Genomic DNA, 26,666 nt, shown 5'->3' on the forward strand with positions numbered 1-26,666 from the left:
TTAATAAAGCATATACAGAGAAATTCTAAAAAATAAAAGCATGTTCTATGTTAATGTAGTTTGTTGATCTTGGGTCACATTATTTATTATTATTTATCCTAATTCTGCTGTCATTTTCTAACAGCTAGTTGTCTACGCTCCCACAATGCATTCCTTTCTGGTAATAAGAATTTTAGCAGGATTCTGGATATCAATCAAACATGAAAGGGAACAATAGAAAAAAATAATGTATATAAAACATCAGTAATAGTCAAATAAATCAAAGTAACGTATTTTAAAAGGTTATAACAAATGTTAGAACAAATGTCACAGTTACATAATGTTAAGATTGAAAGTAGACAGGGATCCAGCAGACTAACTGAAACCCTACAAATCAACCAAATGAAGGCAAAGTCCCCATGACGCAGATACTATTAGGGGAAAATTAATTCACAAATCCCAACACGGCAATTACAATACATTCCTGGATCAGTGTCCTATCTCCAGAGGTCAGGAACCATTTAACTTACAACATTATAAATCTTAAGAAAGGCATCTAGGCTTTTCTAGAACATTAATGAATAAACTACATAATCCTAGGAGTAAATAGATAATTATAAAGATTTCTGTACAGTCCATTAATATGTATTTGCACATAGTGATTGGATTTGATTTTCCACAGCTGATCTGAACATAAATGATTAATTGGATGGGTCGCTATCTATTAACAGTTTTTATCTGTAAGTGTCATAACATAAAGTTCCTTTTTAACCGGTTGCATCAACAAGCAATTATTTGCAGTCTGATTGCATCTACAATCGTTTCATTTAATTTGTGTTTAATTGCAAATTAAAGGGAACCTGTCATGTAAAAAACACTATTAACCTGCAGATATGGGGTTAACCTGCACTTCAATAGTGTTTTACGCTATGCAGCTGCCACACAAAGCGTGTAGCATAGTTCTTCTGATTCACGGTAACTTACCTCATGTTCAGGGCATTACAGGACCTTAGACATCCATGGTTATGACCACCAGCAACTAACTAAATGTGACTATATGAGGGGTTGTAACCATGGATTCCTAAAGTCCTGCACATGAGGTAAGCAACATAGTGAATCAGAAGAACTATACTACATTTCTAATTGGAGGTATTAGCTAATACTATTATTATTACACCTACTACATACTAGGATAGGAGATGGGAATAACCCTTTAACTTTATTCCTCCCAGCAGCCTCCGACTTTCAGTCATAGGGCGAGGACAGTGCAGTTTCAGACTCCACTCAATATATAATGACTGACAGCTGTTAACCTCGCACCAGCAATTACTGACACATCAGTCAGTGCCAGGGCATGGTTGCAGCTGCTGCTCATTATGAACGGAGTGATGATTGAAGCCGAGACCCTAATACGGAAACCCCAAAGCTGCTAGGATGAATGCAGGTAATTTCCTCCTGGCAGTAGGGCTCTCAGTGCGACGGCTGCACAGTATGAGAACACTCCTGACAAAGCCGCTGTGTTGATGAAATGTGCGTCAGGACTCCCATAATTTTCCTGTGCCTCCAGTCTTAGGCTGCCTGCAGATGAGGTCTTCAGGTATTTAACTGCATATTGGCTACTATTTGGATGTTTCCCTTTTTTGCACTGGCACAGTTGCCTTGGTGGGGTTTGTTACCTGCCCTTTGTGGGTTTAGCAATTTCTATTATAGACTACCCAACTAATGTGACAGGAAATTTTGCATGGAGCACCAGGGGAGCGATGTCTTCTATTGCCTCTGAGTAGCTGTTATTTACATCTACCTATTAATACCATTGTTTGTCTGTCTGCACTGTTTTTGGTTCTCCTTCTATTTGGTTCCCTCTTTCTGGTGATTTTATGATATTCTCAAGATTTAGGGTTCCTTGGTTTTGGTCTACTACTGACCTGCAGACTAACCCTATATCTGCAGGTTATTAGTGTTTTTTGATAGGACAGGTTCACTTTAAAAATAATTGTCAGTAGGACACTGTCCTGCATAAATGAAGAGACGTGTTGGCAACAATATGCAAACTTAAAGGGGTTATCCGGCTTCTTTTCACTTTTTTTTTTTATTACCCTATTGGGCTACATTGGGGCAAGTAAGTAGATAGAGACCACTTACCTGCCCTGCTGTCAGCCCCTCTCCCCCGGCTCAGAGTGGTCATGTGACCGCTCCTGCCGAGATTTTGCTGCTTCCGGTCATTTCATGTCAACATGGGCAGGGCCATGTTGACATGCAAATGTGGAACAGCATGTCGCCTCCCTGCTGGGCGGGTACAGTATGTGGAGTCACCGCCCCCTTCCCTGCACCCTGCCACACATTCCCCCGCACCCTTACTCCTCCCCACAAACAAAGAGTAGTCATAAATGGTACATTCTCTAAATGGGCTATAGTCAGCAGTGGGGTGCCGCAGGGATCTGTGCTTGGACCGATTCTTTTTAATCTCTTTATTAATGACCTTGTGGATGGGATTGATAGTACAGTGTCAGTCTTTGCCGATGACACCAAACTATGTAGGATATTAAAAACTGACCTGGATAGTACAATATTACAAAAAGATCTGGATAAGATGTCAGAATGGGCAGATACTTGGCAAATGAGATTTAATGTTGATAAATGTAAAGTAATGCACCTAGGACGGAGTAATCCTATAGCTGCGTATACATTAAATGGAAGTAAACTCGGGACTACAGAACAGGAGAAGGACTTGGGTATTCTCATTACAAATAAGCTGAGCAGCAGCACTCAATGTCAAGCAGCAGCTGCTAAAGCAAACAAGATTCTAGGGTGTATAAAAAGAGAGATTAGATCCCGTGATCCCAACGTATTGTTACCCCTCTATAAATCACTTGTAAGGCCACATCTGGAATACGGGATCCAGTTTTGGGCTCCACATTTTAAAAAGGACATTCAGAAGTTAGAGTCAGTTCAAAGGCGGGCAACTAGACTATTACAAGGAATGGAAGGCCTCCCATATGATGGCAGGTTGAAAAAGTTAGATATGTTTAGCTTAGAAAAAAGACGTCTCAGAGGAGATCTCATTTATATGTATAAATACATGTGTGGTCAATATAAAGGACTGGCACATGACTTATTTCTTCCGAAAACAATACTAAGGACCAGGGGGCACTCACTGCGAGTGGAAGAAAAGCGATTCCGACACCTAAATAGGAAAGGGTTCTTTACAGTTAGAGTGGTCAGACTGTGGAATGCCCTACCACAAGAGGTTGTAATGGCAGATACTATAACAGCTTTTAAAAAAGGGCTGGATGATTTCCTCAGTACACAAAACATTGTTGGTTATAAATGACTTAGTGACTAAATGTAGAACTGGTGGAGGAAGGTTGAACTAGATGGACCTAGGTCTTTTTTCAACCTAAGTAACTATGTAACCTCCCCCTGCACTGCTGTGGGGTCCGTGACCTGGGGGAGGGGCCTGGCAGCGGCTGCCGTGGTGTCAGCGCCAGCACCGGGCCCCCTGCTCAGAATCGCACATTCAAATGTACCGGCATCGCAGATCACAGATGCCGGTACATTTGAAAGTGCTGATGAGAAGGAGCGCAGCTTCTCATCACTGCCCCGCTGTCTGTGCTCTCTTCAGCACAGTGGTGACGTCACTACTGTGCTGATATAGCCAGAGCACAGACAGAGCGCGAACGTGCAGGAGCAGTGGGGACCGAGGACGGTTGAGTATGCACTCCCTACATGTGTTTCCTATGGGGATGGGGGATGGGGGGGGGGGGGTCGGTGCAGAGCCCTGTCTGTGTGCGGTGCAGAGCCCTGTCTGTGTGCGGTGCAGAGCCCTGTCTGTGTGCGGTGCAGAGCCCTGTCTGTGTGCGGTGCAGAGCCCTGTCTGTGTGCGTGCGGTGCAGATCCCTATAGGTGTGCGCGTGCGGTGCAGAGCCATATGTGTGCGCGTGCGGTGCAGAGCCATATGTGTGCGGTGCAGAGCCATATGTGTGCGTGTGCGGTGCAGAGCCATGTGTGTGCGGTGCAGAGCCATGTGTGTGCGGTGCAGAGCCATGTGTGTGCGGTGCAGAGCCATGTGCGTGCGGTGCAGAGCCATGTGCGTGCGGTGCAGAGCCATGTGCGTGCGGTACAGAGCCATGGGCGTGCGGTACAGAGCCATGGGCGTGCGGTACAGAGCCATGGGCGTGCGGTACAGAGCCATGGGCGTGCGGTACAGAGCCATGGGCGTGCGGTACAGAGCCATGGGCGTGCGGTACAGAGCCATGTGCGTGCGGTGCAGAGCCATATGCGTGAGGTGCAGAGCCATATGCGTGAGGTGCAGAGCCATATGCGTGAGGTGCAGAGCCATATGTGTGAGGTGCAGAGCCATATGCGTGCAGTGCAGAGCCATATGTGTGCGCGTGCGGTGCAGAGCCATATTTGTGCGGTGCAGAGCCATATGTGTGCGTGTGCGGTGCAGAGCCCTATGTGGGGCTGTTATTTGCAATGCTGTAGTGATAACAGGTCAGTGCTGGGGCAGAATACTGACAGGGAATGTGTGCAGGGGGCGGGCAGGGGGCGAGGCTGGACACTGGGGTGGGGCTGGAAACTGAGGTCGGGCGGTGCCAGCTCTGACTGAGGTTTTGCACAGGAAGTGGTCAGTTTGCTAGAGCTGAATGTAAACAAAGAGCTGCAGCGCCCTGCAATAAAGGGTGAATTCAAGAGGAACAAAAGTTAGAAAACAAAAAATAACAATGTAGGGGTGATTTATATGACAATACAGCACAGATTAGCTTAAACTCCAAAAATGTTGAGTTTATGTCGGACAACTCCTTTAATGATTGTTGGAGCCCATACAGTTTGCATCTGCTAGTGTAAAGGGGCCTGAGCGAGAGTCAAACAATTTGTTCTATCATTCATTAGTGCACATTACGGCCAGAAATGTACTTTGCTATGTAAGCGGTCGCTAAGGGACTCTGTAGTCTGGGTCAGAGTAAAATTTACAGCCCCAGGAAAGGAGCAGGGTGTATCATATTAGGTTGGGGTCTAATGCCTCCTCACTAGTCTAATCAGATTTCTAGATTTGCACTGAGGGAAACACTTGTGTCTGCAAATGGGGTTCCCTAAGCCCCCATCACATTTAACGACTTACCAGCGATCCCGAAAACAATGCGACCTGATAAGGATCGCTGGTAAGTCGCAGGGAGGACGCTGGTGAGATGTCACACAGTCAGACCTTACCAGCGACGCAGTAACGATCAGCGACCTGTATAACGATGAGCGACCTGCATAGGAGGTTGTTGGCAGGTGTCAAACACAGCAATGCGTCCTGCCCAGCAGGACATCGGCTTTGAAGAAAATAAACCAGAACAGTGTGTAACGATCAGCGATTTCACAGCAGGGGCCAGGTCGCTGCTTAGTTTCACACATAATGAGATCACAGGTGAGACCCCTATTACGTCACAAAACCTGTGACTCAGCAGCGATCTCGTTATGTGAGAAGTACCCCTTAGTTTGGCCTCTTATCCTAAGTTATGTGGCAAGGATTGTAAAAAGGGTTGATATTGATTTTAAGGATTGCTAAGTTCAATAGGTGCTCTAGAGTTTAAAGCTGGGTTCACACATAGCGACAATGACGTCGCTGTTACGTCACCATTTTCTGTGACGCAACAGCGACCTTATAAGTCGCTGTTATGATTGCTGCTTAGCTGTCAAACACAGCAGACGCAGCAGTGATCATAACGACACGCGTCGCTATGCTACATGTGCAGAGAGCAGGGAGCCGCGCACACTGCTTAGCGCTGGCTCCCTGCACTCCTAGCTACAGTACACATTGGGTTAATTACCCGATGTGTACTGCAGCTACATGTGCAGAGAGCAGGGAGCTGGCACTGGCAGTGAGAGCGGCGGACGCTGGTAACGAAGGTAAACATCGGGTAACCAGGGAAAGGTCTTCCCTTGGTTACCCGATGTTTACCCTGGTTACAGCTTACCGCATATGCCGGCTCCTGCTCCCTGGTCGCTTCATTTCGTTGCTCTCTCGCTGTCACACACAGCGATGTGTGTGTCACAGCGGGAGAGCAATGACCAAAAAATGAAGCTGAACATTCAGCAACGAGCAGTGACCTCACAGCAGGGGCCAGCTCGTTGCTGGATGTCACACACAGCGACAGCGACGGGACGTCGCTGCTACGTCACAGAAAATGGTGACGTAGCAGCGACGTCGTTGTCGTCGTCGCTGTGTGTGACACCACCTTACAGTGCCTACAAGTAGTATTCAACCCCCTGCAGATTTAGCAGGTTTGATAAGATGCAAATAAGTTAGAGCCTGCAAACTTCAAACAAGAGCAGGATTTATTAACAGATGCATAAATCTTACAAACCAACAAGTTATGTTGCTCAGTTAAATTTTAATAAATTTTCAACATAAAAGTGTGGGTCAATTATTATTCAACCCCTAGGTTTAATATTTTGTGGAATAACCCTTGTTTGCAATTACAGCTAATAATCGTCTTTTATAAGACCTGATCAGGCCGGCACAGGTCTCTGGAGTTATCTTGGCCCACTCCTCCATGCAGATCTTCTCCAAGTTATCTAGGTTCTTTGGGTGTCTCATGTGGACTTTAATCTTGAGCTCCTTCCACAAGTTTTCAATTGGGTTAAGGTCAGGAGACTGACTAGGCCACTGCAACACCTTGATTTTTTCCCTCTTGAACCAGGCCTTAGTTTTCTTGGCTGTGTGCTTTGGGTCGTTGTCTTGTTGGAAGATGAAATGACGACCCATCTTAAGATCCTTGATGGAGGAGCGGAGGTTCTTGGCCAAAATCTCCAGGTAGGCCGTGCTATCCATCTTCCCATGGATGCGGACCAGATGGCCAGGCCCCTTGGCTGAGAAACAGCCCCACAGCATGATGCTGCCACCACCATGCTTGACTGTAGGGATGGTATTCTTGGAGTCGTATGCAGTGCCATCCAGTCTCCAAACGTCACGTGTGTGGTTGGCACCAAAGATCTCGATCTTGGTCTCATCAGACCAGAGAACCTTGAACCAGTCTGTCTCAGAGTCCTCCAAGTGATCATGAGCAAACTGTAGACGAGCCTTGACATGACGCTTTGAAAGTAAAAGTACCTTACGGGCTCGTCTGGAACAGAGACCATTGCGGTGGAGTACGTTACTTATGGTATTGACTGAAACCAATGTCCCCACTGCCATGAGATCTTCCCGGAGCTCCTTCCTTGTTGTCCTTGGGTTAGCCTTGACTCTTCGGACAAGCCTGGCCTTGGCACGGGTGGAAACTTTCAAAGGCTGTCCAGGCCGTGGAAGGCTAACAGTAGTTCCATAAGCCTTCCACTTCTGGATGATGCTCCCAACAGTGGAGACAGGTAGGCCCAACTCCTTGGAAAGGGTTTTGTACCCCTTGCCAGCCTTGTGACCCTCCACGATCTTGTCTCTGATGGCCTTGGAATGCTCCTTTGTCTTTCCCATGTTGACCAAGTATGAGTGCTGTTCACAAGTTTGTGGAGGGTCTTAATTAGTCAGAAAAGGCTGGAAAAAGAGATAATTAATCCAAACATGTGAAGCTCATTGTTCTTTGTGCCTGAAATACTTCTTAATACTTTAGGGGAACCAAACAGAATTCTGGTGGTTTGAGGGGTTGAATAATAAATGACCCTCTGAATAAACTTTTCTCAAATTTAAAAAAAAACAAAAAAACGAAATAACATTCTTTTTTGCTGCAGTGCATTTCACACTTCCAGGCTGATCTACAGTCCAAATGTCACAATGCCAAGTTAATTCCGAATGTGTAAACCTGCTAAATCTGCAGGGGGTTGAATACTACTTGTAGGCACTGTAAGGGGTGCTTCACACACAGCGAGCTCGCTGCCGAGATCGCTGCTGAGTCACGCTTTTTGTGACGCAGCAGTGACCTCATTAGCGATCTCGCTGTGTGTGACACTGAGCAGCGATCTGGCCCCTGCTGCGAGATCGCTGCTCGTTACACACAGCCCTGGTTCGTTTTCTTCAAAGCCGCTCTCCTGCTGTGACACACAGATCGCTGTGTGTGACAGCAAGAGAGCGACAAATGAAGCGAGCAGGGAGCAGGAGCCGGCGTCTGACAGCTGAGGTAAGCTGTATCCAAGATAAACATCGGGTAACCAAGGTGGTTACCCGATATTTACCTTAGTTACCAGGCTCTGCAGCTCTCACGCTGCCTGTGCTGCCGGCTCCGGCTCTCTGCACATGTAGCTGCTGTACACATCGGGTTAATTAACACGATGTGTACAGCAGCTAGGAGAGCAAGGAGCCAGCGCTAAGCAGTGTGCGCGGCTCCCTGCTCTCTGCACATGTAGCTGCATTACACATCGGGTTAATTAACCCGATGTGTACTGTAGCTAGGAGAGCAAGGAGCCAGCGCTAAGCAGTGTGCACGGCTCCCTGCTCTCTGCACATGTAGCTGCATTACACATCGGGTTAATTAACCCGATGTGTACTGTAGCTAGGAGAGCAAGGAGCCAGCGCTCAGTGTGCGCGACTCCCTGCTCCCTGCTCACACTGGTAACTAATGTAAACATCGGGTAACCATACCCGATGTTTACCTTAGTTACCAGTCTCCGCAGCTTCCAGACGGCGGCTCCGTGCAAGCGCAGCGTCGCTTGCACGTCGCTGCTGGCTGGGGGCTGTTCACTGGTCGCTGGTGAGATCTGCCTGTTTGACAGCTCACCAGCGACCATGTAGCGATGCAGCAGCGATCCTGACCAGGTAAGATCGCTGGTCGGATCGCTGCTGCATCGCTAAGTGTGAAGGTACCCTAAGTTCTCCTCTCTGAAGAGGCAATTTGCAGATCATCATCAGGGAATTATCCATGTTTTAATAATGATTAGCTGTAAAGGGGATGTACAGCTTCCTGAAATAAAAAATGGCCCATACGATGGATCTGATAACAAAACAAGCAGTACCTATCTACAGCACAAAACGCCAGTCACGCGGGCTCAGTAGTCTCATGCCGCCTGCCTCAGCATGGCCACCCAGTTCAGTGGTTATTATGTTGACAACACCCTTTAAATCTTATCATGACTCAGTATAATCTCAACCTTGGGCGAGTATCACCTCCTACTTGTTTTGAATTACAACTAAAGTGCATTAATACTTTCACATTATATCGTACTAATTTTTCTCACCTCATTTTCAGCAAAGATAAAAACCATAAGATCTTCTACATCATCATTATCTACATCTGTAATTTTCAGCACTGGTTTTAGAACAGTGGATGTAGCTGCAAATCCAGTTGGCTTTTCCCACAAAGCATGTCCTGCAAAACAAGAGCTCATATATAATAGCAAATATGAGGATTCTACAGACAACAGAGAAAGACAGGGTTTAGAGCAGGTCTGCACAATATACGGCCCGCCAAAGACTTAACTGCGGCCCACTGACTCGTTCAGGAATCGCTGATGGCTGCATCTAATATTTCAATGTATTTGTGTCTTTTAAAATACATTTGAATTCCTCTGCACCGGGACTGGAGCTAGCAGGGGAAAGCTTATCAGCCTCTGCTCCGTGCAGCAGTCTGAGGAGGTCATCACGCTGCTGACCTCATCACGCTGCTGACCTCATCACGCAGCTGCCGGCACCGCAGAAGCAGCGGACACATTGGTCCCGGTAAGTGCTCCATGGAGAAGCTGAAGAGTAAATGTGTGCCAAGGTACACACAATATAGGTGGATATTGTAAAAAGGGGCACAATATAACGAGGGGCAATGGAATGTTATGGAGAGGGGTAGTTTGAGGAGATATTTTGCAGAGGAGGAGTGTGCGTGGGATGGTGATATTAATTATAGAGTGGCTTAGTGTGGGGGGGACAGTAAGGAAAGAGGTAGTGTAGGGGGATAGTACAAAAAGAGGCAGTGTGGGGAGCAATGTGATACAAGAGGGGCAGTGTGGGGGGATATTAGGCCGAGTAAAAGTGGAGGAGATATTATGGGGAGGGTCAGTGTGTATGGGGGATTTTATGGGGAGGGGCAGTGTGGGATGGGATATTATAGAGAGGGACAATGTCTGGGACGTTATGGAGAGGGGCAGTGTAGAAGGATATTACGGAGTGGGGCAATGTCTGAGGAGGACGACGACATTAAGTAGAGGCACAGTGTGGGGGATATATTATGGAGGGGCACAGTGTTGAAGGGATGACATTATGGAGAGAGGGAATGTGGGTAAATATTATGGAGAGGGGCAGTGTGGGGGGAATAACATTATGGAGAGGGGCAAAGTGTGGGGGGGATATTATTGAGAGGGGCAGTGGGTATGGGAGAATATTATGGTGAGGGGGAGACATTATGGAGAGAGGCACTGCGGAGGGATATTAGAGAGAAAGGCAGTTTGGAGGGGGACAACATAATGGAATGGATCAGAGTAGGGGAGGCAAAATCGAGAGGGGCAGTATGGGGGGAGGGATATTTTGAGCAGGAAGTACATTAAAGGGCAACTATTTAGGGGCATGTGATAGATCTTCATATATGAGCAGTATAATGATACTTTTATTTTTAAGGGAATTATGTTTGGATGTGTTGCTAAAGGCAGAGAAGAAAGAATTCCGGAGAGACGAGCTCTGGGCATGAAATCTTATCATGGTGACTGTACTACATGGAAACAAAAGGGACAGAAAGGACTCTAATCATAGACGATGTTACCTATAAGATACCTGCATGTAAATGTTTATTTGTGATAATGACAGGACTGCAGCATCTAACATCCGAGTCCACCAAACTATACAATCAAACGTGATCAAAAATCATATGTACCCCAAAATTCTACCAATACAAAAATCAAATGAAAAACAGGCTTTCACACAGCTCAATTAATGGAAAAATAAAAAGTTATATGACTCAAAAGTGAAGAAACAAATTGAAATTATATAATTCTTTTATTTACTGCGCACAAGTGATAAAACAGAAAAGGTCTCTAAATATGGTATTGCAGTGTGCTTTCAAACTTACTTAGTATATTGCATATAGCCTAAAATGATGCCAGTAAAGAGAACCTGTCAGCACAATTTTGTAATGTAATGTATTGGCGCTGATTAAATTTATATCATTGTGAAGAAATCTGCTTTGTTGTTCTTCTTTAATTACCATTTACAAGTTTCTGCAAATATATTTTGGTGCACAGGGGCTAGACTGTACACTGGGGGTCCTCCCCCCCATCTGTGATTCCGCAACCCGTTCGCCTACCTCTGGTTTGTGAATAACGGGTCACTATTTTTTCAGTAACACGTTTCCTCTATTGGAAATCTCTAATTCAAATAGAGGAGGCAGGCAGAGGGGGCCAGGGTATCACAGACAGGGAGGAGAAGACCCAGTGTGCAGTGTGGCCCCTGTACACAGACATCTAATCAACAGAAAACTTCAAATGCTGATTAAAGTAGCACAACAAGGCAGATTTCTTCACCAAAGATATTACTTTAATCAGTATTACAGCAATGTCCTCCCTTTCCAAAACTGTTCCGAGAGGTTCTCTTTAAAGTCCTATAGGGTATATCTGGCACTTTACAAAAAAAAAGAAATGTGCCTAAGCACTAACAGGCAGAGAGATGCCAGCACCTGCCTTTTGTACCCAGCGCCGTTCACCAACATGGAGCGGACACAGACTGCTCCTGCCGGTGATTCAGTTACTTCCACCGACGTTGTGACCATGGAACGACATCTTCTCTGTAGACGAGGCTGCTGACGTCATGATGATTGACTGTCGGCTCCCCCCGTTGGGCAGCGGGAAGCTGGCTGTTAATCAGAGTGACGTGGCCTGTCCCGCACAGTCTACAGAGCAGAGCGGAAAAGAAGCCGCCGCTCTGTTGATGACGCCACTGTATCACCAATAGGAGTGGTCTGTGACTGCTATGTCCTGGCAGTGAATGGTGCCGAGTGCAAAAGGCAAGTAAGTACTAACTACCTGCCTGTGAGTGCTGAAGCACATGTATAAAAAAAAAAAAAGCAAGAAAGAGAAACAGTCCCCTAAGGTTTAAGTCCAGGGTCATCGGCGTTAGTTTAAGAATATTGTAATGAAATAAAAAAAGGACAATTAAAAACAGCAGTGAACAACATCATAAACCTCCAGAATGCACATTCCACATTGGATGTTTTCCTCCAGATATTTTTGTAACATCTTCAGTTTTTAGGGGATCAGTATTCTTAGGTAATCATATAGTGAAGGTCACAGTCTTAGTCTCAATTCTAATAAAATAGTTTTTTGTAAGAGTATTAAACCTTAGTATCTCAGAAATTGAAATTGGATTTTTATATTTGCAATAATCTATTACATGTTTGTTAAATTGTACAGAATGAATAATTGTACCTGTTGTGGAATCAATTGCTAATATGAACCCGGATCTCCGTATTACTAGACAACCAACATTGTCCGTACCACCAAGAAAATGGATACCACACTCCACTAACAGCACATCATCATCAGAGACGGGTCTGACCCACAGCGTACTTCCATTTGTCCCAGACAGGGCAGATAAGAAGAAGCATGGTTGCTGAAAGCCTGCAAAAATAGAAGGTAGCATTTATATTGATGCATCATTTCTCTTACTGGAGAGTGGAGTAGAGGAGGGTGAACGACAACTGGGGGGAGTGTGAATATAAAAGGGGGGGGCAAAGGAGAGAGAAGGGACAGGCAAAAAAGAGAGTGGGGGAGGGCAAAAGAGAAAGAGGGGAATGATAAAGTGAAAGCGGGGAGGGCATAAGAGGCAGAGGGCGAAAGAGAGTGAGGCAGAGGGTAAAAGAGAGGGGGAGGGCAAAGGAGAGAGAGGAGGGCAAAGGAGAGAGAAGGGGATGGCAAATGAGAGAGAGGGGGAGGGCAAAAGAGAAAGGAGGAGGGCAAAAGAGAGGGGGAGGGTAAAAGAGAGAGCGGAGGGCAAAAGAGAGAGGGAGGGCAAAAGAGAGAGAGGGGGGAGGACAAAAGAGAGAGAGGGGGAGGACAAAAGAGAGAGAGGGGGAGGACAAAAGAGAGAGAGGGGGAGGGCAAAAGAGAGAGAGGGGGAGGGCAAAACAGAGAGAGGGGGAGGGCAAAAGAGAGAGGGGGAGGGCAAAGGAGAGAGAGGGGGATGGCAAAGGAGAGAGTGTCATATACGTGACTCAAAAAATACCATGTACTGCATTCAGAGTCATCACCGCTCGCTCTAGTGGCCGCGGCACATATAAAGCTATTCTATCACATAGCCACTGGAATATTGCAGTGGCGGTTTTGCTAAACCTCAGCTTTTGGTTACAGGATGTGGCAGCTACGTATCTCGCTGCTTCCTCCTCACCCTTCACAGGCTGCACTGCTGAAGTGTACACATACCCAACACTAGCACAGCCTGGCACAAGACTAGGACGCTTTACCTTCATCCGCACAGGAGACGTTTGACTTGCCGGCGTTGTCGGTTTTAAAAATGAAAAGAACATCTTGCACTTTATCTTGGTTCACATCTTCTGTAGCCAGAAAAGGATAACCAACTGTTCCCCAAAGAAAAAAAAAGCCTATTACTATATGATTACAAGCTACTATGGCAGTGATGAGCGAATAGTGAAATATTCGGGTTCAGATTATTCTTACGTAATACCTAGCACTATTCCAGTATTTGTCACTAATAACGGACCTAATGCAAGTCAATGGGGAACTCGAGCATTTTTATGGGAAATCTTCAAGAAAAATGCTTGAGTTCCCCATTGACTTCAATAAGGCTTGTTATTTGTGATGACTACTGGAATAGTATTAGGTATTCTGTAAGAATAATCCGAACCCGAATATTTTACTATTTACCCATCACTACAAACTTCACATTCTGGTGCATGACGTCAGTTTTTGTTACTGGTCTTCTCAGTCTCCTGAGTACACAGAGATGTCACTTTGTGTGGCCGCGTTGGCCAACTGCTGGCATGCCACATTATTATTATTATTATTTATTATTATAGCGCCATCAATTCCATGGCGCTTTACATGTGAAAGGGGTATACATAATAGGGACAAGTACAATAATCATAAACAATACAAGGCACAGACTGGTACAGGAGGATAGAGCACCCTGCCCGCGAGGGCTCACAGCCTACAAGGGATAGGTGAGGATACAGTAGGTTAGGGTAGAGTTGATTGTGCGGCAGGGTTGAGGACTGAGGGTTCCGGCAGGTTGTAGGCTTGTCGGAAGAGGTGGGTCTTCAGGTTCCTTTTGAAACTTGTCAAGGTAGGCGAGAGTCTGTTGTGTTGAGGCAGAGCATTCCAGAGTATGGGGGAGGCACGGGAGAAATCTTGGATGCAATGGTGGGAAGAAGAGATGTGAGGGGAGTAGAGAAGGAGATCTTGTGAGGATCGAAGGTTACGTGCAGGTAAGTACCGGGAGACTAGGTCACAGATGTAGGGAGGAGACAGGTTGTTGATGACTTTGTATGTCATGGTTAGTGTTTTGAACTGGACTCGTTGGGCAATGGGAAGCCAGTGAAGGGATTGGCAGAGAGGAGAGGTCGGGGAGTAGCGGGGGGACAGGTGGATGAGCCGGGCAGCATAGTTTAGAATAGATTGTAGGGGTGTGAGACTGTTAGAAGGGAGGCCACAGAGCAGGAGGTTGCAATAATCCAGGCGGGAGATAATAAGGGCATGTACTATGGTTTTTGCAGCTTCTTGGGAAAGGAATGTACGGATCCGGGAAATATTTTTGAGTTGGAGGCGGCAGGAGGTGAAGAGGGCTTGGATGTGTGGCTTGAAAGAGAGATCAGAGTTTAGGATTACTCACAGGCAGGGAGCACATGGCACTGGGGAAAGTGAGCAGCCATTGACATTGATGGATATGTCACGTGGGGGGGTTGAGTGAGGAGGAGGAAAGACAATGAATTCTGTTTTGTCCATGTTCAGTTTTAGGGGTCAAGCAGAGAAAAAGGATGAAATAGCAGACAGACATTGTGGGATTCTGGTTAGTAGGGAGGTGATGTCAGGTCCAGAGAGATAGATCTGTATATCATCAGCGTAGAGATGATACTGAAAGCCGTGGGACTCTATGAGCTGTCCCAGGCCAAAGGTGTAAATGGAGAACAGCAGGGGTCCAAGAACTGAACCTTGGGGGACACAGACAGATAGGGGGCGAGATGAGGAAGTGGTGTGAGAGTGGGAGACACTGAAAGTTCGGTTGGTTAAGTATGAGGAGATCCAAGATAGTGCCAAGTCTGTTATGCCCAGAGATGAGAGAATTTGTAGTAGAAGGGAGTGGTCTACTGTGTCAAAGGCAGAGGACAGGTCCAGGAGGAGGAGGACAGAGTAGTGTCGCTTGGCTTTTGCGGTAAGTAGGTCATTAGTGACTTTGGTCAGGGCAGTTTCAGTGGAATGATGGGGTTGGAAGCCAGATTGTAACCGGTCATAGAGAGAGCAGGAAAAGAGGTATGAGGACAGTTCAAGATGGACATGCTGTTCCAGTAGTTTTGAGGCATAGGGGAGAAGTGATATGGGGAGATAGTTTGACACAGAGGAAGGATCAAGGGAGGGCTTTTTGAGGATGGGTGTGATTGAGGCATGTTTAAAGCATGAAGGGAATACACCAGTTGTAATTGATAGGTTGAAGAGATGGGTTAGGGTTGGGATGAAGACTATGTTGAGATTGGGGATCAAGCAGGCAGGTTGTGAGATGTGATCTTGAGAGTAGAGTGGAAAGATGATCTTCTGTCATGGGGGAGAAGCTGGATTTGGAAGAAGAAGGCTGAGTAGTTGTGAGGAGTGGCTGTGGTGATTGTAGGCCAAAGCTTGCTCTGACGTTGTCAATCTTCTGCTTGAAGAAAGAGGCAAAGTCTTCAGCTGAGATAAGAGGAGACGAAAGTGGTGCCGGGGGACGGAGGAGAGAGTTGAAAGTGTTGAATAGCTGTTTAGGGTTGTGAGATAGAGAGGATATGAGGGATGAGAAGTAGGTTTGTTTTGCAGCAGTGAGTGCACACTTGAAAGTGGTGAGAACTTGTTTGTAAGTAACGAAGTGCTCAGTGGAGTGAAACCTCTTCCATCTGCGCTCAGCAATTCTGGAAGCCTGTCTCAATTTTTTTGTCTGACTCGTTTGCCAGGGTTGCCTGTTGATTGTGTGGGTTTTGGTGTGTGTGAGGTGGGCAGCTGATTCGAGAGCTGCAGAGATTGTAATGTTGTATAAAGTGGCAGCAGCATCTGCATCGTGTGAAAAAGCAATGTCTGCGAGAGCGAGAAGGGACTGAGAAAGTGTGTGTAAGTCAAGGTGATTGAGATTTCTGCGAGGGTGTGAAAGTTTGTGGAGTGGGGGTTGTGCACTTGGAGAAGAGAGGGAAGAGAATGTGAGTAGGTTGTGGTTAGATAGGGAACAGAGGCGAGTGAAGATGAGGTCCAGCGTGTGGCCATCTTTGTGAGTAGCTGCAGAGGACCATTGAGTGAGGCCGAAGGAGGAAGCGAGTGTTAGAAGTTTAGAGAGAGATACCGTATTTTTCGCTTTATAAGACGCACTTTTCCTCCCCAAATTTTGGGAGGAAAATGGGGGGTGCGTCTTATAAAGCGGTAGCGGGGGGGGGGGGGTCCTGTCTGAAGCGATCGGGCGGGTGCCTGTGGCTGCATGCAAGCGCCCGGGTACCTGTACTTGCATGCAGCGGCAGCCGGGTACCCGTGGCTGTGTGCGGGCGGCAGCGGGTGCTGTGTGGGGTCGGCAGCCAGGTACCTGTGCTTGCATGCGGTGGCAGACGGGTACCCATGGCTGTGTGCGGGCGGCAGCCGGGTGCTGTGTGCGAGCGGCAGTCGGGTGCCCGTGCAGGTACCCGGCTGCCGCCCTCACACAGTCACCCATCTGCCGCCCGCACACAGCCATGGGTACCCGGCTGCCACCGCACGCAAGCACAGGTACCCGGCGGCTTGTACGCAGAGTGGGCGGGCAGCCTGCTGGCTGCCACTCTGTGCATGCGGGGCGGGCGGCTGTGCAGCTTACCAGTTGTCCGCGGTCCCACTTTCAAATGATGGCGCCGGTGGAGCTCTTGGATGAGAGCTCCATCTGCGCACGCGCTGCTCCGGGAGTCAGCGCGTGCGCAGATGGAGCCCTTGGATGAGAGCTCCATCTGCGCATGCGTCGCTCCGGGCGCCATTACTTGAATCGGGACCGCGGACACACTCCACCACTGAGCCGTCGCCGCCGCTCCCACCACTGAGCCGCCGCCGCTGCCACCACTGAACCGGGACCGCGGACACACGCCACCACTGAGCAGTCCCTGCCGCTGCCACCACTGAGCAGTTGCCGCCGCTCCCACCACTGAGCCGCTGCCACCACTGAACCGGGACCGCGGACACACGCCACCACTGAGCAGTCCCTGCCGCTGCCACCACTGAGCAGTTGCCGCCGCTCCCACCACTGAGCCGCCGCCGCTGCCACCACTGAACCGGGACCGCGGACACACGCCACCACTGAGCAGTCCCTGCCGCTGCCACCACTGAGCAGTTACCGCCGCTCCCACCACTGAGCCGTCGCCGCCACTCCCACCACTGAGCCGTCGCCGCCACTGCCACCACTGAACCAGGACCGCGGACACACTCCACCACTGAGCAGTCCCTGCCACCACTGAGCAGTCGCCGCCGCCGCTGCCACCACTGAACCGGGACCGCGGACACTCACTGCACCGGCCTGCTGCACGGCTCACACGCCACGGCTGCTGCCGCCACCACGGACCCCACGGATCCTGCCACCGCGGATGCCACCGCGCCTGCAACCACGGACGCCACGGCACCTGCAACCACGGACCCCGCTGCCACTGACCTGCCGCGCCTGCCAGCACAACCTGTGCCTCCTGTGACCCCGCTTCACCACCACTGCTGCCCCCCTCCGGTAAGAGAACACCGGAGTATAAGACGGACCCCATTTTTCTTTTTTTTACCTTTTTTTATGTCTAAGTTTGGGGTGCGTCTTATATTCCAGTGCGTCTTATAAAGCGAAAAATACGGTAAGTGAGAAGTGTCAATGGGGATGTAAAAGTCACCCATGATGATGGTGGGGATGTCGGTGGAAAGGAAATGTAGTAGCCAGGTGGTGAATCTCTCAGAACAACCGGCCAACAGTCACAAGCAGTAAGGAGTGTTGAATTAACAGGTTTTCCCATATTTGCAAGTTATCCTCTATAGTTTGTTAATCATGTGACCACTAGGACCCCCAAAAAGAGGGCTGTGTCTTGAATGGAGCAGAGGTGAACATGCGTGGCCTCCTTTACACTCATGGTCTATGGGATTAAGCGGAGTACAGTGCCTCTCTCTTTCTGGCAGTCACAATGAGGTGGAGCAGGTTAACCCCCGCTAAAACCAAGCTTTTCAGACGTTCGCTCTGGGGATCGCTGGATATCTCAGCAGTGTCACCCATGGTGATCAGAAAGGTATCCTCTTTCCTGTGACCAAGGAATAAATTGGGATTTTGGTAGAATTTTAAAACAGATAGGAATAGGCTCCATTTAAATCCTCAGCTATTAGTAAAGAGCCGAGATTGGCTACAAAGACTGTCTATTGCTCAGGCGGACCCAGAAAAGTCAATAGATTTCAATGTGTAATCCCAGTATATCAAGCATTAGAGATGAGCGAACCCAAGGTTCAATTTAAGTACCAAACACAGACTTTACAAAAAAAACAAAAAAAAAACAGTTTGGAGTTTGGGTGCTTAATATATGTAAACCACTCTTGTACGCTCGATGCTCAGCCCAGTGCGAGCTCTTGGAGTGTGTGATTGGCTCGCACTGGGAATAACAACAGCGTGATCAGATGGAGTGTGCACCAAGCAAAAAAATAAGGAAAAATGCCACCATCCCGCCCCTGGAAGTGATTCATTTATGGCTGGCTGCATGTGGGTGGAGACCCAAACTGCCCAATCAGTGATTTCCATTGGGGTTCAGGTCAAGTCTGGGTCCCAAACCAAACTTTACCTAAATCCGGCTAAACCCGCCGAACCAAGCTTTCACGGGTCCGCTCATCTCTGTCCAGCACCGTATAGACCCTGGCTGCTGGGATCACACATGGAGTACCGCAGGATATCCCGGGATCACTTGGAACATTCTGGCAGGTTGTCAGCGCATTATATTCCCCATCAGTCACATTACATTTGGGCATCACACCGAATATGTCACGTGTACAGATAATTTATAACACTGTTTCTTCAGCTCAGCACACTTACCAGAGTTGTTGTAGTGTACGCTCCAGGTCCTCTGAGAGATGGGTCTCACTGGGCAAGGAATAATAAAGGAGAAGGCAAACACCACTGCAAGACACAGAAACAAGGCTCCGAAAAAGAAGGCCGTGCGAATCTTGGACAAGCGTGACAGCCCACTCTGCTTCTTAATGCACACATCCTTTTCTCCACTCGTGTCGTTGTTCTCTACAGTCATTCCTTCATTATTTTTTAATGGATGGTTTTCTCCTTCTGCTTCCTTGTTGTCCATGGTAGTGGTTCACGGCAGAAATGCCTTCAGGAAAGGAAAGGAATTATTATGAAATCCTGAACTTATACCCCAAACTTATGGCTGATATACATTTAGCGTAATCACGGCAGAATGCAGGAGCATTGTCTGTGCGCTGTCAGTACATCATGGCAGAACGCAGAAGTGTTATGATCTGGTAACCATGGACGACACAAAATCCCATTAATAAGGAAAAAACAAAACCACAAGAGTAGTTGGAAACTAATTTGACCGCAATCCCCTCTCTATCGGACAACACTAGAAGTAGCTGTGGGATGTTCCTAACACACCTAGACACCTCGTCAAAGACAGAGAAACTTGCTACACCTCAAAGATAGAAATGAGGAATCCTAACTTGCCCCGGAGCAGTCCCCAAAAGAATAGCAAGCCCTCAACATGCAACAACGGTGAGGTAAGAAAACACAATACACAGATAGAAAATATAGATCAGCAAAAGGTGAGGCCCGACTTACTACATAAAACAGGACAGGACATATAACTGATTGCGGCCAGCACAAAACCCTGCAAAAAATACCAATCTCCTAATAGGAAAAAGATTTGAGGCCACACGGTCTCTCCCCCACTATATCAGGTACTCTTGAGCTAGACACTTTAAACAGAAATGCAGATATAATGGGAAGAAACAAAATCACAGAACAAATAATATTGTAGAGTGCAAATACTCCAAACATGAACAGGGAGCAAGCTCCCTTTCTTGCTGTAGGGACAGCCCTGCTCACAAAAGCAGAAAGACAGATCCTCAAATACAAGAAACCAAACACAGAACAAAATGGAATAAGCAGAAACACCCTTAAGTGCAAATCCAGCAATAAGCACCGAAACAGTAACCTTAGATTCAGGTACCAAATAAATGGGAGAAACAGAAGGGAAAACTCCCAGCCATCTTCAGAAGCAGGCAAGAAATATTAAGGCACAAAATACTCTCCTAAATAAACCAGGCTGATCTTCAATAGGACGTCCTGGATTCCCAATTAATTCCACCACCTGTCTGAATCACAGATTCAAACCCAGATTCACTACCATTCCTAGCCACCAGAGAGAGCTCCACACCAGCACCCACTCGGATGACATTCACAACACAGGAGCATTGTCTGTGTGCAGTCAGTACATGATGGCAGAATGCAGGAGCATTGTCTGTGCGCGGTCAGCCTGTAGTGAAGAGGTCAGCACATCATGGCAGAACTCAGGAGCATTGTTTGTGCACCATCAGCCTGCAGTGCAGTGATCAGAACATCATGGCAGAACGCAGAAGCATTGTCTGTCCGTGGTCAGCCTGCAGTCAAGTGCTCAGCGCATCTTGGCTGACTGTGGCAAAATACAAAGTTTGTAAAGGACACTGGCATAACTTTGTCAGGGAATTTAGAATCTACTACACTACAGTTCAAAAGTTTAGGGTCACTTAGATATTTCCTTATTTTTGAAAGAAAATCACTATTTTTTCAATGAAGCTAACATTAAATTAAACAGAAATACACTCTATGCATTGTTAATGTGGTAAATGACTATTCTAGCTTCAAACGTCTGGATTTTGATGCAATATCTACATAGGTGTATAGAGGCCCATTTCCAACAACCACCACTCCAGTGTTCTAATGGTCACCACTCCAGTGTTCTAATGGTACATTGTGTTTGCTGTGTTAGAAGGCTAATGTTAGCACAGCTAAAAAAACAGTATTGCTGATTAGAGAAGCTATAAAACGGACCTTCCTTTGAGCTAGTTGAGAATCTAGAGAATTACATTTGTTGGTTCCATTAAACTTTCAAAATGGCCACAAAAAGAGAACTTTCATGTGAAACTCGACAGTCTATTCTTGTTCTTAGACATGAAGGATATTCCATGCGAGAAATTGCCAAGAAACTGAAAATTTCCTACAATGGTGTGTACCACTCTCTACAGAGGAGAGCACAAACAGGCTCTAACCAGAGTAGAATGAGAAGTGGGAGACCCCACTGCACAACTGAGCAACAAGACAAGTACATTGGAGTCTCTAGTTTGAGAAATCGACGCCTCACAGGTCCTCAACTAGCACCTTCATTAAATAGTACCAGCAAAACGCCAGTGTCAACATCTACAGTGACTCCGCGATGCTGACCTTCAGGACAGAGTGGGAAAGAAAAAGCCATATCGGAGACTGACTAATAAAAGGAAAAGATTAATATGGGCAAAAGAACACAGACATTGGACAGAGGAAAATTGGGAAAAAAAAGTGTTATGGACAGACGAATCAAAGTTTGAGGTGTTTGAATCACACAGAAAAACATTTGTGAGACACAGAACAACTGAAAATATGCTGGAAGAGTGCCTGACGCCATCTGTCAAGCATGGTGGAGGTAATGTGATGGTCTAGGGTTGCTTTGGTGCTGGTAAAGTGGGAGATTTGTACAATGTAAAAAGGATTTTTAATAAGGAAGGCTATCACTCCATTTTGCAATGCTATACCCTGTGGACAGCGCTTGATTGGAGCCAATTTCACCCTACAACAGAACAATGACCCAAAGAACACCTCTAAATTATGCATGAACTATTTAGGGAAGAAGCAAGCAGCTGGTATTCTATGTGTAATGGAGGGGCCAGCACCGTCACCAGATCCCAACCCTATTAAGCTGTTGTGGGAGCAGCTTGACCGTATGGTACGCAAAAAGTGCCCATCAAGACAATCCAACTTGTGGGAGAAGCTTCTGTAAGCATGTGGTGAAATATCTCCAGATTACCTCTGCAAATTAACAGCTAGAATGCCAAAGATCTGCAAAGCTGGAATTGCTGCAAAGGAGCATTATGTGATGAAAGCAAAGATTGAAGGAGAATATTATTATTTCTAGACAATGTCTGGACTATATTTTCTATTCATTATGCAGCTCATCTGATAAATAAAAGTAGGATTTTTCATGGAAAAGACAAAATTGTCTGGGTGACCCCAAACTTTTGAACTGTAGTGTATGTCATGGCACTTACTATGACAGCCTATTGGCTATATACAGTATAAATACTCGCAGCTTGTGCTCCTACAAGGTGATCACCAGTGACAGCCCGCTCTGCTCCAGTTTTCCCCAAGAATGTGGCTCAGTGGGCAAGTCTGCTCCTAGTCACCCATAGCTGAGCAGAGGCTTCCAGTGGGTACAGAAGACCAAAAGCAAAGGGTCACTTACAACTTTGAGGCTTTGTAAATAAAGGCAGGCACCTTTAACCATGCAAATTACAAAGAGTATGCTATTAACACCATAACAGTCCATTTTCCCTGGAGGTGGGCATTAACGCAGATCTGTCTCCGCATCTAACAATACAAACTGCACACATTATTAAACAGATACCGTAGACCTGATGAGACTGGTTACTGACCTTGAAAATCTAGGTCAGGGTGGCTGTATAATCCTTTTTGAAAATTTTCCATTCTGATATTAAAAATTGGCATTTTTCGAGTCAAGCTCTAGTATTTTGAACACGCCCCTATCACGTGACAAAAGGGACGTCATCGCTGGAAGCAGCCCATACAGTCTAGCATCTACCCTGAGCACAGTGTGACCGCTGGTGAGGTTTGCGCGCTCACAAGATTATGGGCGGGTACTTGCTGATAACAATCACAGCCCCGCCCATAATCACTTGTCTGCGCACACGTCACCAGCGGTCACACTGCTCAGTCCTGTGAGACTGGCACTGGGCATGCACGGGGATGGCTGGAGCAGTGGGCGGTGTATCAGCTATGGAAAGGAGCGATGGGGGCGGCATACAGGACCAGGGGGCAGAATAACGGACGCCAGAGAGCCCGCCCCCGTGTCACATTTACAGTATCTGAATACAAAAAGGTACCACTTTATAAAGTCTTTATTTTGGTCTCACATGGGGCACAATAATAACAGGGACCTTTCTAGAATGCAGCCCAGGAGCTGCAGAGGGGGAGTCTTTTAGGTTTTGGGCGAAATTTCTGCTGACAGGTTCCCTTTAATACTTTGTAGCGCCACCTTTTGTAAGTCGCTTGGGGTATGTCTCTATCAGTTTTGCACATCAAGTGACTGAAATTCTTGCCCATTCTCCCTTTGTAAACAGCTGGAGCTGAGTGAGGTTGGATGGAGAGCGTTTGTGAACAGCGGTTTTCAGCTCTTTCCACAGATTCTCGATTGGATTCAGGTCTGGACTGTGACTTGGCCATTCTAACACCTGGATACGCTTATTTGTGAATCATTCCATTGCAGATTTTGCTTTATATTTGGCATCATTGTCTTGTTGGAAGACAAATCTCCGTCCCAGTCTCAGGCCTTTTGCAGACTCCAACAGGTTTTCTTCAAGAATGGTTCTGTATTTGGCTGCATCCATCTTCCCTGTCCCTGCTGGAGAAAAGCAGGCCCAAACCATGATGCTGCCACCACCATGTTTGACAGTGGGGATGGTATGTTCAAGGTGATGAGCTTTGCTTTTACGCCAAACATATTGTTTGGCATTGTGCCCAAAAAGTTGGATTTTGGTTTCATCTGACCAGAGCACCTTCTTCCACATGTTTGGTCTCCCAGGTGGCTTGTGGCAAACTGTAAACGACACATTTTATGGATATATTTGAGAAATGGCTTTCTTCTTGCCACTTTTCCATAAAGGCCAGATTTGTGCAGTGTATGACTGATTGTTGTCCTATGGACAGACTCTCCCACCTCAGCTGTAGATCTCTGCAGTTCATCCAAAGTGATCATGGGCCTCCTAGCTACTTGGCTCCATCTCTGATCAGTCTTCTCCTTGTTTGAGATGAAAGTTTGGATGGACGGCCGGGTCTTGGTAGATTTGCAGTGGTATGATACGCCTTCCATTTCAATATGATCGCTTGCACAGTGCTTCTTGGGAAGTTTAAAGTTATGGAAATCTTTTTGTAACCAAATCCGGCTTTAAACTTTTCCACAACAGTATCAAAGACCTGCCTGTTGTGTTCCTTGGTTTTCATGATGCCCTCTGTGCTTTAGGCCAGCTTCACACTTGCGATTAACTCGCACGAGTGCAATGCGAGAAAATCTTGCATTGCACTCGGACCAATGTTAATCAATGAGGCAGCTCCCATCTGCTATTTTTTTCTCAGTCCAAATAGGACAGAGAAAAAAATCGCAGCATGCTGCGTTTTGGTGAGTTTCTCGCGCGTGTCTCCCCAATAAAACTATGGATGCGTGATAAAAAAAAAACGGATGTCACACGGACGGCACACACACCATCCTAGTGACATGCGTTTTTCTAAATACATTTATCGCATGTTGCAGAAAAAACAGGAAATGAGTGAGGTCTTTCGATGTCGGTCAATCTCTATCTCTGTCAGTCGGTCTCTCTCTGTCTGTCGGTCTCTCTCTCTGTCAGTCTATCCCTCCCCCCCCCCCTCTCATACTCATCGATCCCCGATCACCAGCGCGACGCTGCACGGCTGTCTCAAAGCTCCGGTGGCTTTTCCTCTTTTGAAAAAGCCGGCCGCTCATCATTATTCCATCTAGTATTCACTGCTTTCACCGCGCACCGGCGCCTATGATTGGTTGCAGTCAGACACGCCCCCACGTTGAGTGACAGCTGTCTCACTGCAACCAATCACAGCTGCCGGTGGGCGGGTCTATATCGTGCAGTAAATTAAATAAATAATTTAAAAAAACGGCGTGCGGTCCCCCCCCAATTTTCATACCAGGGTAAAGCCATACGGCTGAAGGCTGGTATTGTCAGGATGGGGAGCGCCACGTTATGGGGAGCCCCCCAGCCTAACAATACCAGCCAGCAGCCGCCCGGAATTGCCATCCATTAGATGCGACAGTCCCGGGACTTTACCCGGCTCATCCCGAATTGCCTTGGTGCGGTGGCAAACGGGGTAATAAGGAGTTAATAGCACCAGCCCATAGCTGCCATTAAGTTCTAGGTTAATCATGGCAGGCGTCTCCTCGAAATACCTTCCATGATTAACCTGTAAGTTAAAAAAATAAAGACATACACCCAAAAATCCTTTATTTGAAATAAATAACAAAAAAACCTCTTTCACCATTTTATTCAAGTTCCCAAATACCCCTCCAGGTCCGACGTAATCCAAAGAGGTTCCACGATGCTCTCAGCTCTGCTACATCAGAAGCTGACAAAGAGCGGTCACAGACCATGACCGCTCTCTGTGAGTTCCCCACAGCGACTGAAGTGAGTCGCGCTATCAGCGATGACATCACTCAGATTACCTGAGGCCACAGATCTCAGCTGGAGGACTTCTGCTGTGGCCGCGGGTGACCTCAGTGACGACACAGCTGATAGCGCAGATCACGCAAGTCACTCAGGGGATTTGCGGTCACCGGTGAGACCTTCACAGGTGACCGAAAATCAGGCCTTGACACACAGACAAAGCCGCGGGATGACAATGAAGTCGGGTGAAGTTCATCCGACTTCATTCTGATCGCGCGGCTCTGTCTGTGTCTGCTGTCAGCGGCCATGTAGCAGAGCTGAATGGCAGATGACATAGCTGCTGAGAATAAAAATGGATCACATACGCATCAAACACGAATTGCACACTGACTACAATCAAGAGAAAAATCACAGAATCGCATTGCTGTTGCATTGCACACTGATCAACACTCGGACAGAGCTCATGCTACTTTCTAGCATGAGACTCGGTCCGATTTTACACTCGCAAGTGTGATTCCAGCCTTAAACAGAACACAGACTATCACAGAGCAGGGGCATTTATACGGAGACTAGATTACACACAGGGGATTATATTTATCATCATCAGTCATGTAGGGCAACATTCGATCATTCAGAGATCCTCAATGAACTTCTGGAGTGAGTTTGCTGCACTGAAAGTAAAGGGGATGAATAATATTGCACGCCTCACTATTCAGTTATTTATTTTTTACAAAAGTTTAAAATCAGCAATAAATTTCGTTCAACTTCACAATTGTGTCCCACTTGTTGTTTCTTCACTATAACATTAAAAAAAATTATCTTTATGTTTGAAGCCTGAAACGTGGGAAAAGGTTGAAAAATTCAAGGGGGCCGAATACTTTCGCAAGGCACTGTAGTTTGCATATGAAATCTGGTGGCAGATCCTCCTTCCTTGTGACTTATTTCTGATTGAACCTGATAGACAACCGTACTTGCTATGTAACTATTACTGAGGACCGGTCCGCTCGTCTGACATATTTGCTTTAGTAAATAGCTGCAAGTCCCCATGAAATAACAGTTCAGGATCATATATCCTTCTATCCCTGTGATTTGTGCTCCTCCTAGAAATCTCGGAATAAACTGATAACTGGGTGTTGGGTGTT

General features: G+C 46.9%; 1 protein-coding gene across 1 annotated transcript in view; it reads right to left on the reverse strand.

The window, feature by feature from the left end:
- FAM234A (family with sequence similarity 234 member A) overlaps positions 1 to 26,666 on the reverse strand; it is a 77,243-nt gene that overhangs the window by 43,736 nt on the left and 6,841 nt on the right. The window contains exons 2-5 of the mRNA XM_075317869.1: positions 19,112 to 19,400; positions 13,329 to 13,442; positions 12,295 to 12,486; positions 9,130 to 9,260 (exon numbers count right to left, since the gene is read on the reverse strand). Of these exons, the coding sequence (XP_075173984.1) occupies positions 9,130 to 9,260; positions 12,295 to 12,486; positions 13,329 to 13,442; positions 19,112 to 19,376 (702 nt within the window). The 5' untranslated portion in view covers positions 19,377 to 19,400. The remainder of the gene's footprint in view (positions 1 to 9,129; positions 9,261 to 12,294; positions 12,487 to 13,328; positions 13,443 to 19,111; positions 19,401 to 26,666) is intronic.

This window comes from Anomaloglossus baeobatrachus, chromosome 7 (genome assembly GCF_048569485.1).
Source record: "Anomaloglossus baeobatrachus isolate aAnoBae1 chromosome 7, aAnoBae1.hap1, whole genome shotgun sequence".
Taxonomy (NCBI): Eukaryota; Metazoa; Chordata; class Amphibia; order Anura; family Aromobatidae; genus Anomaloglossus; species Anomaloglossus baeobatrachus.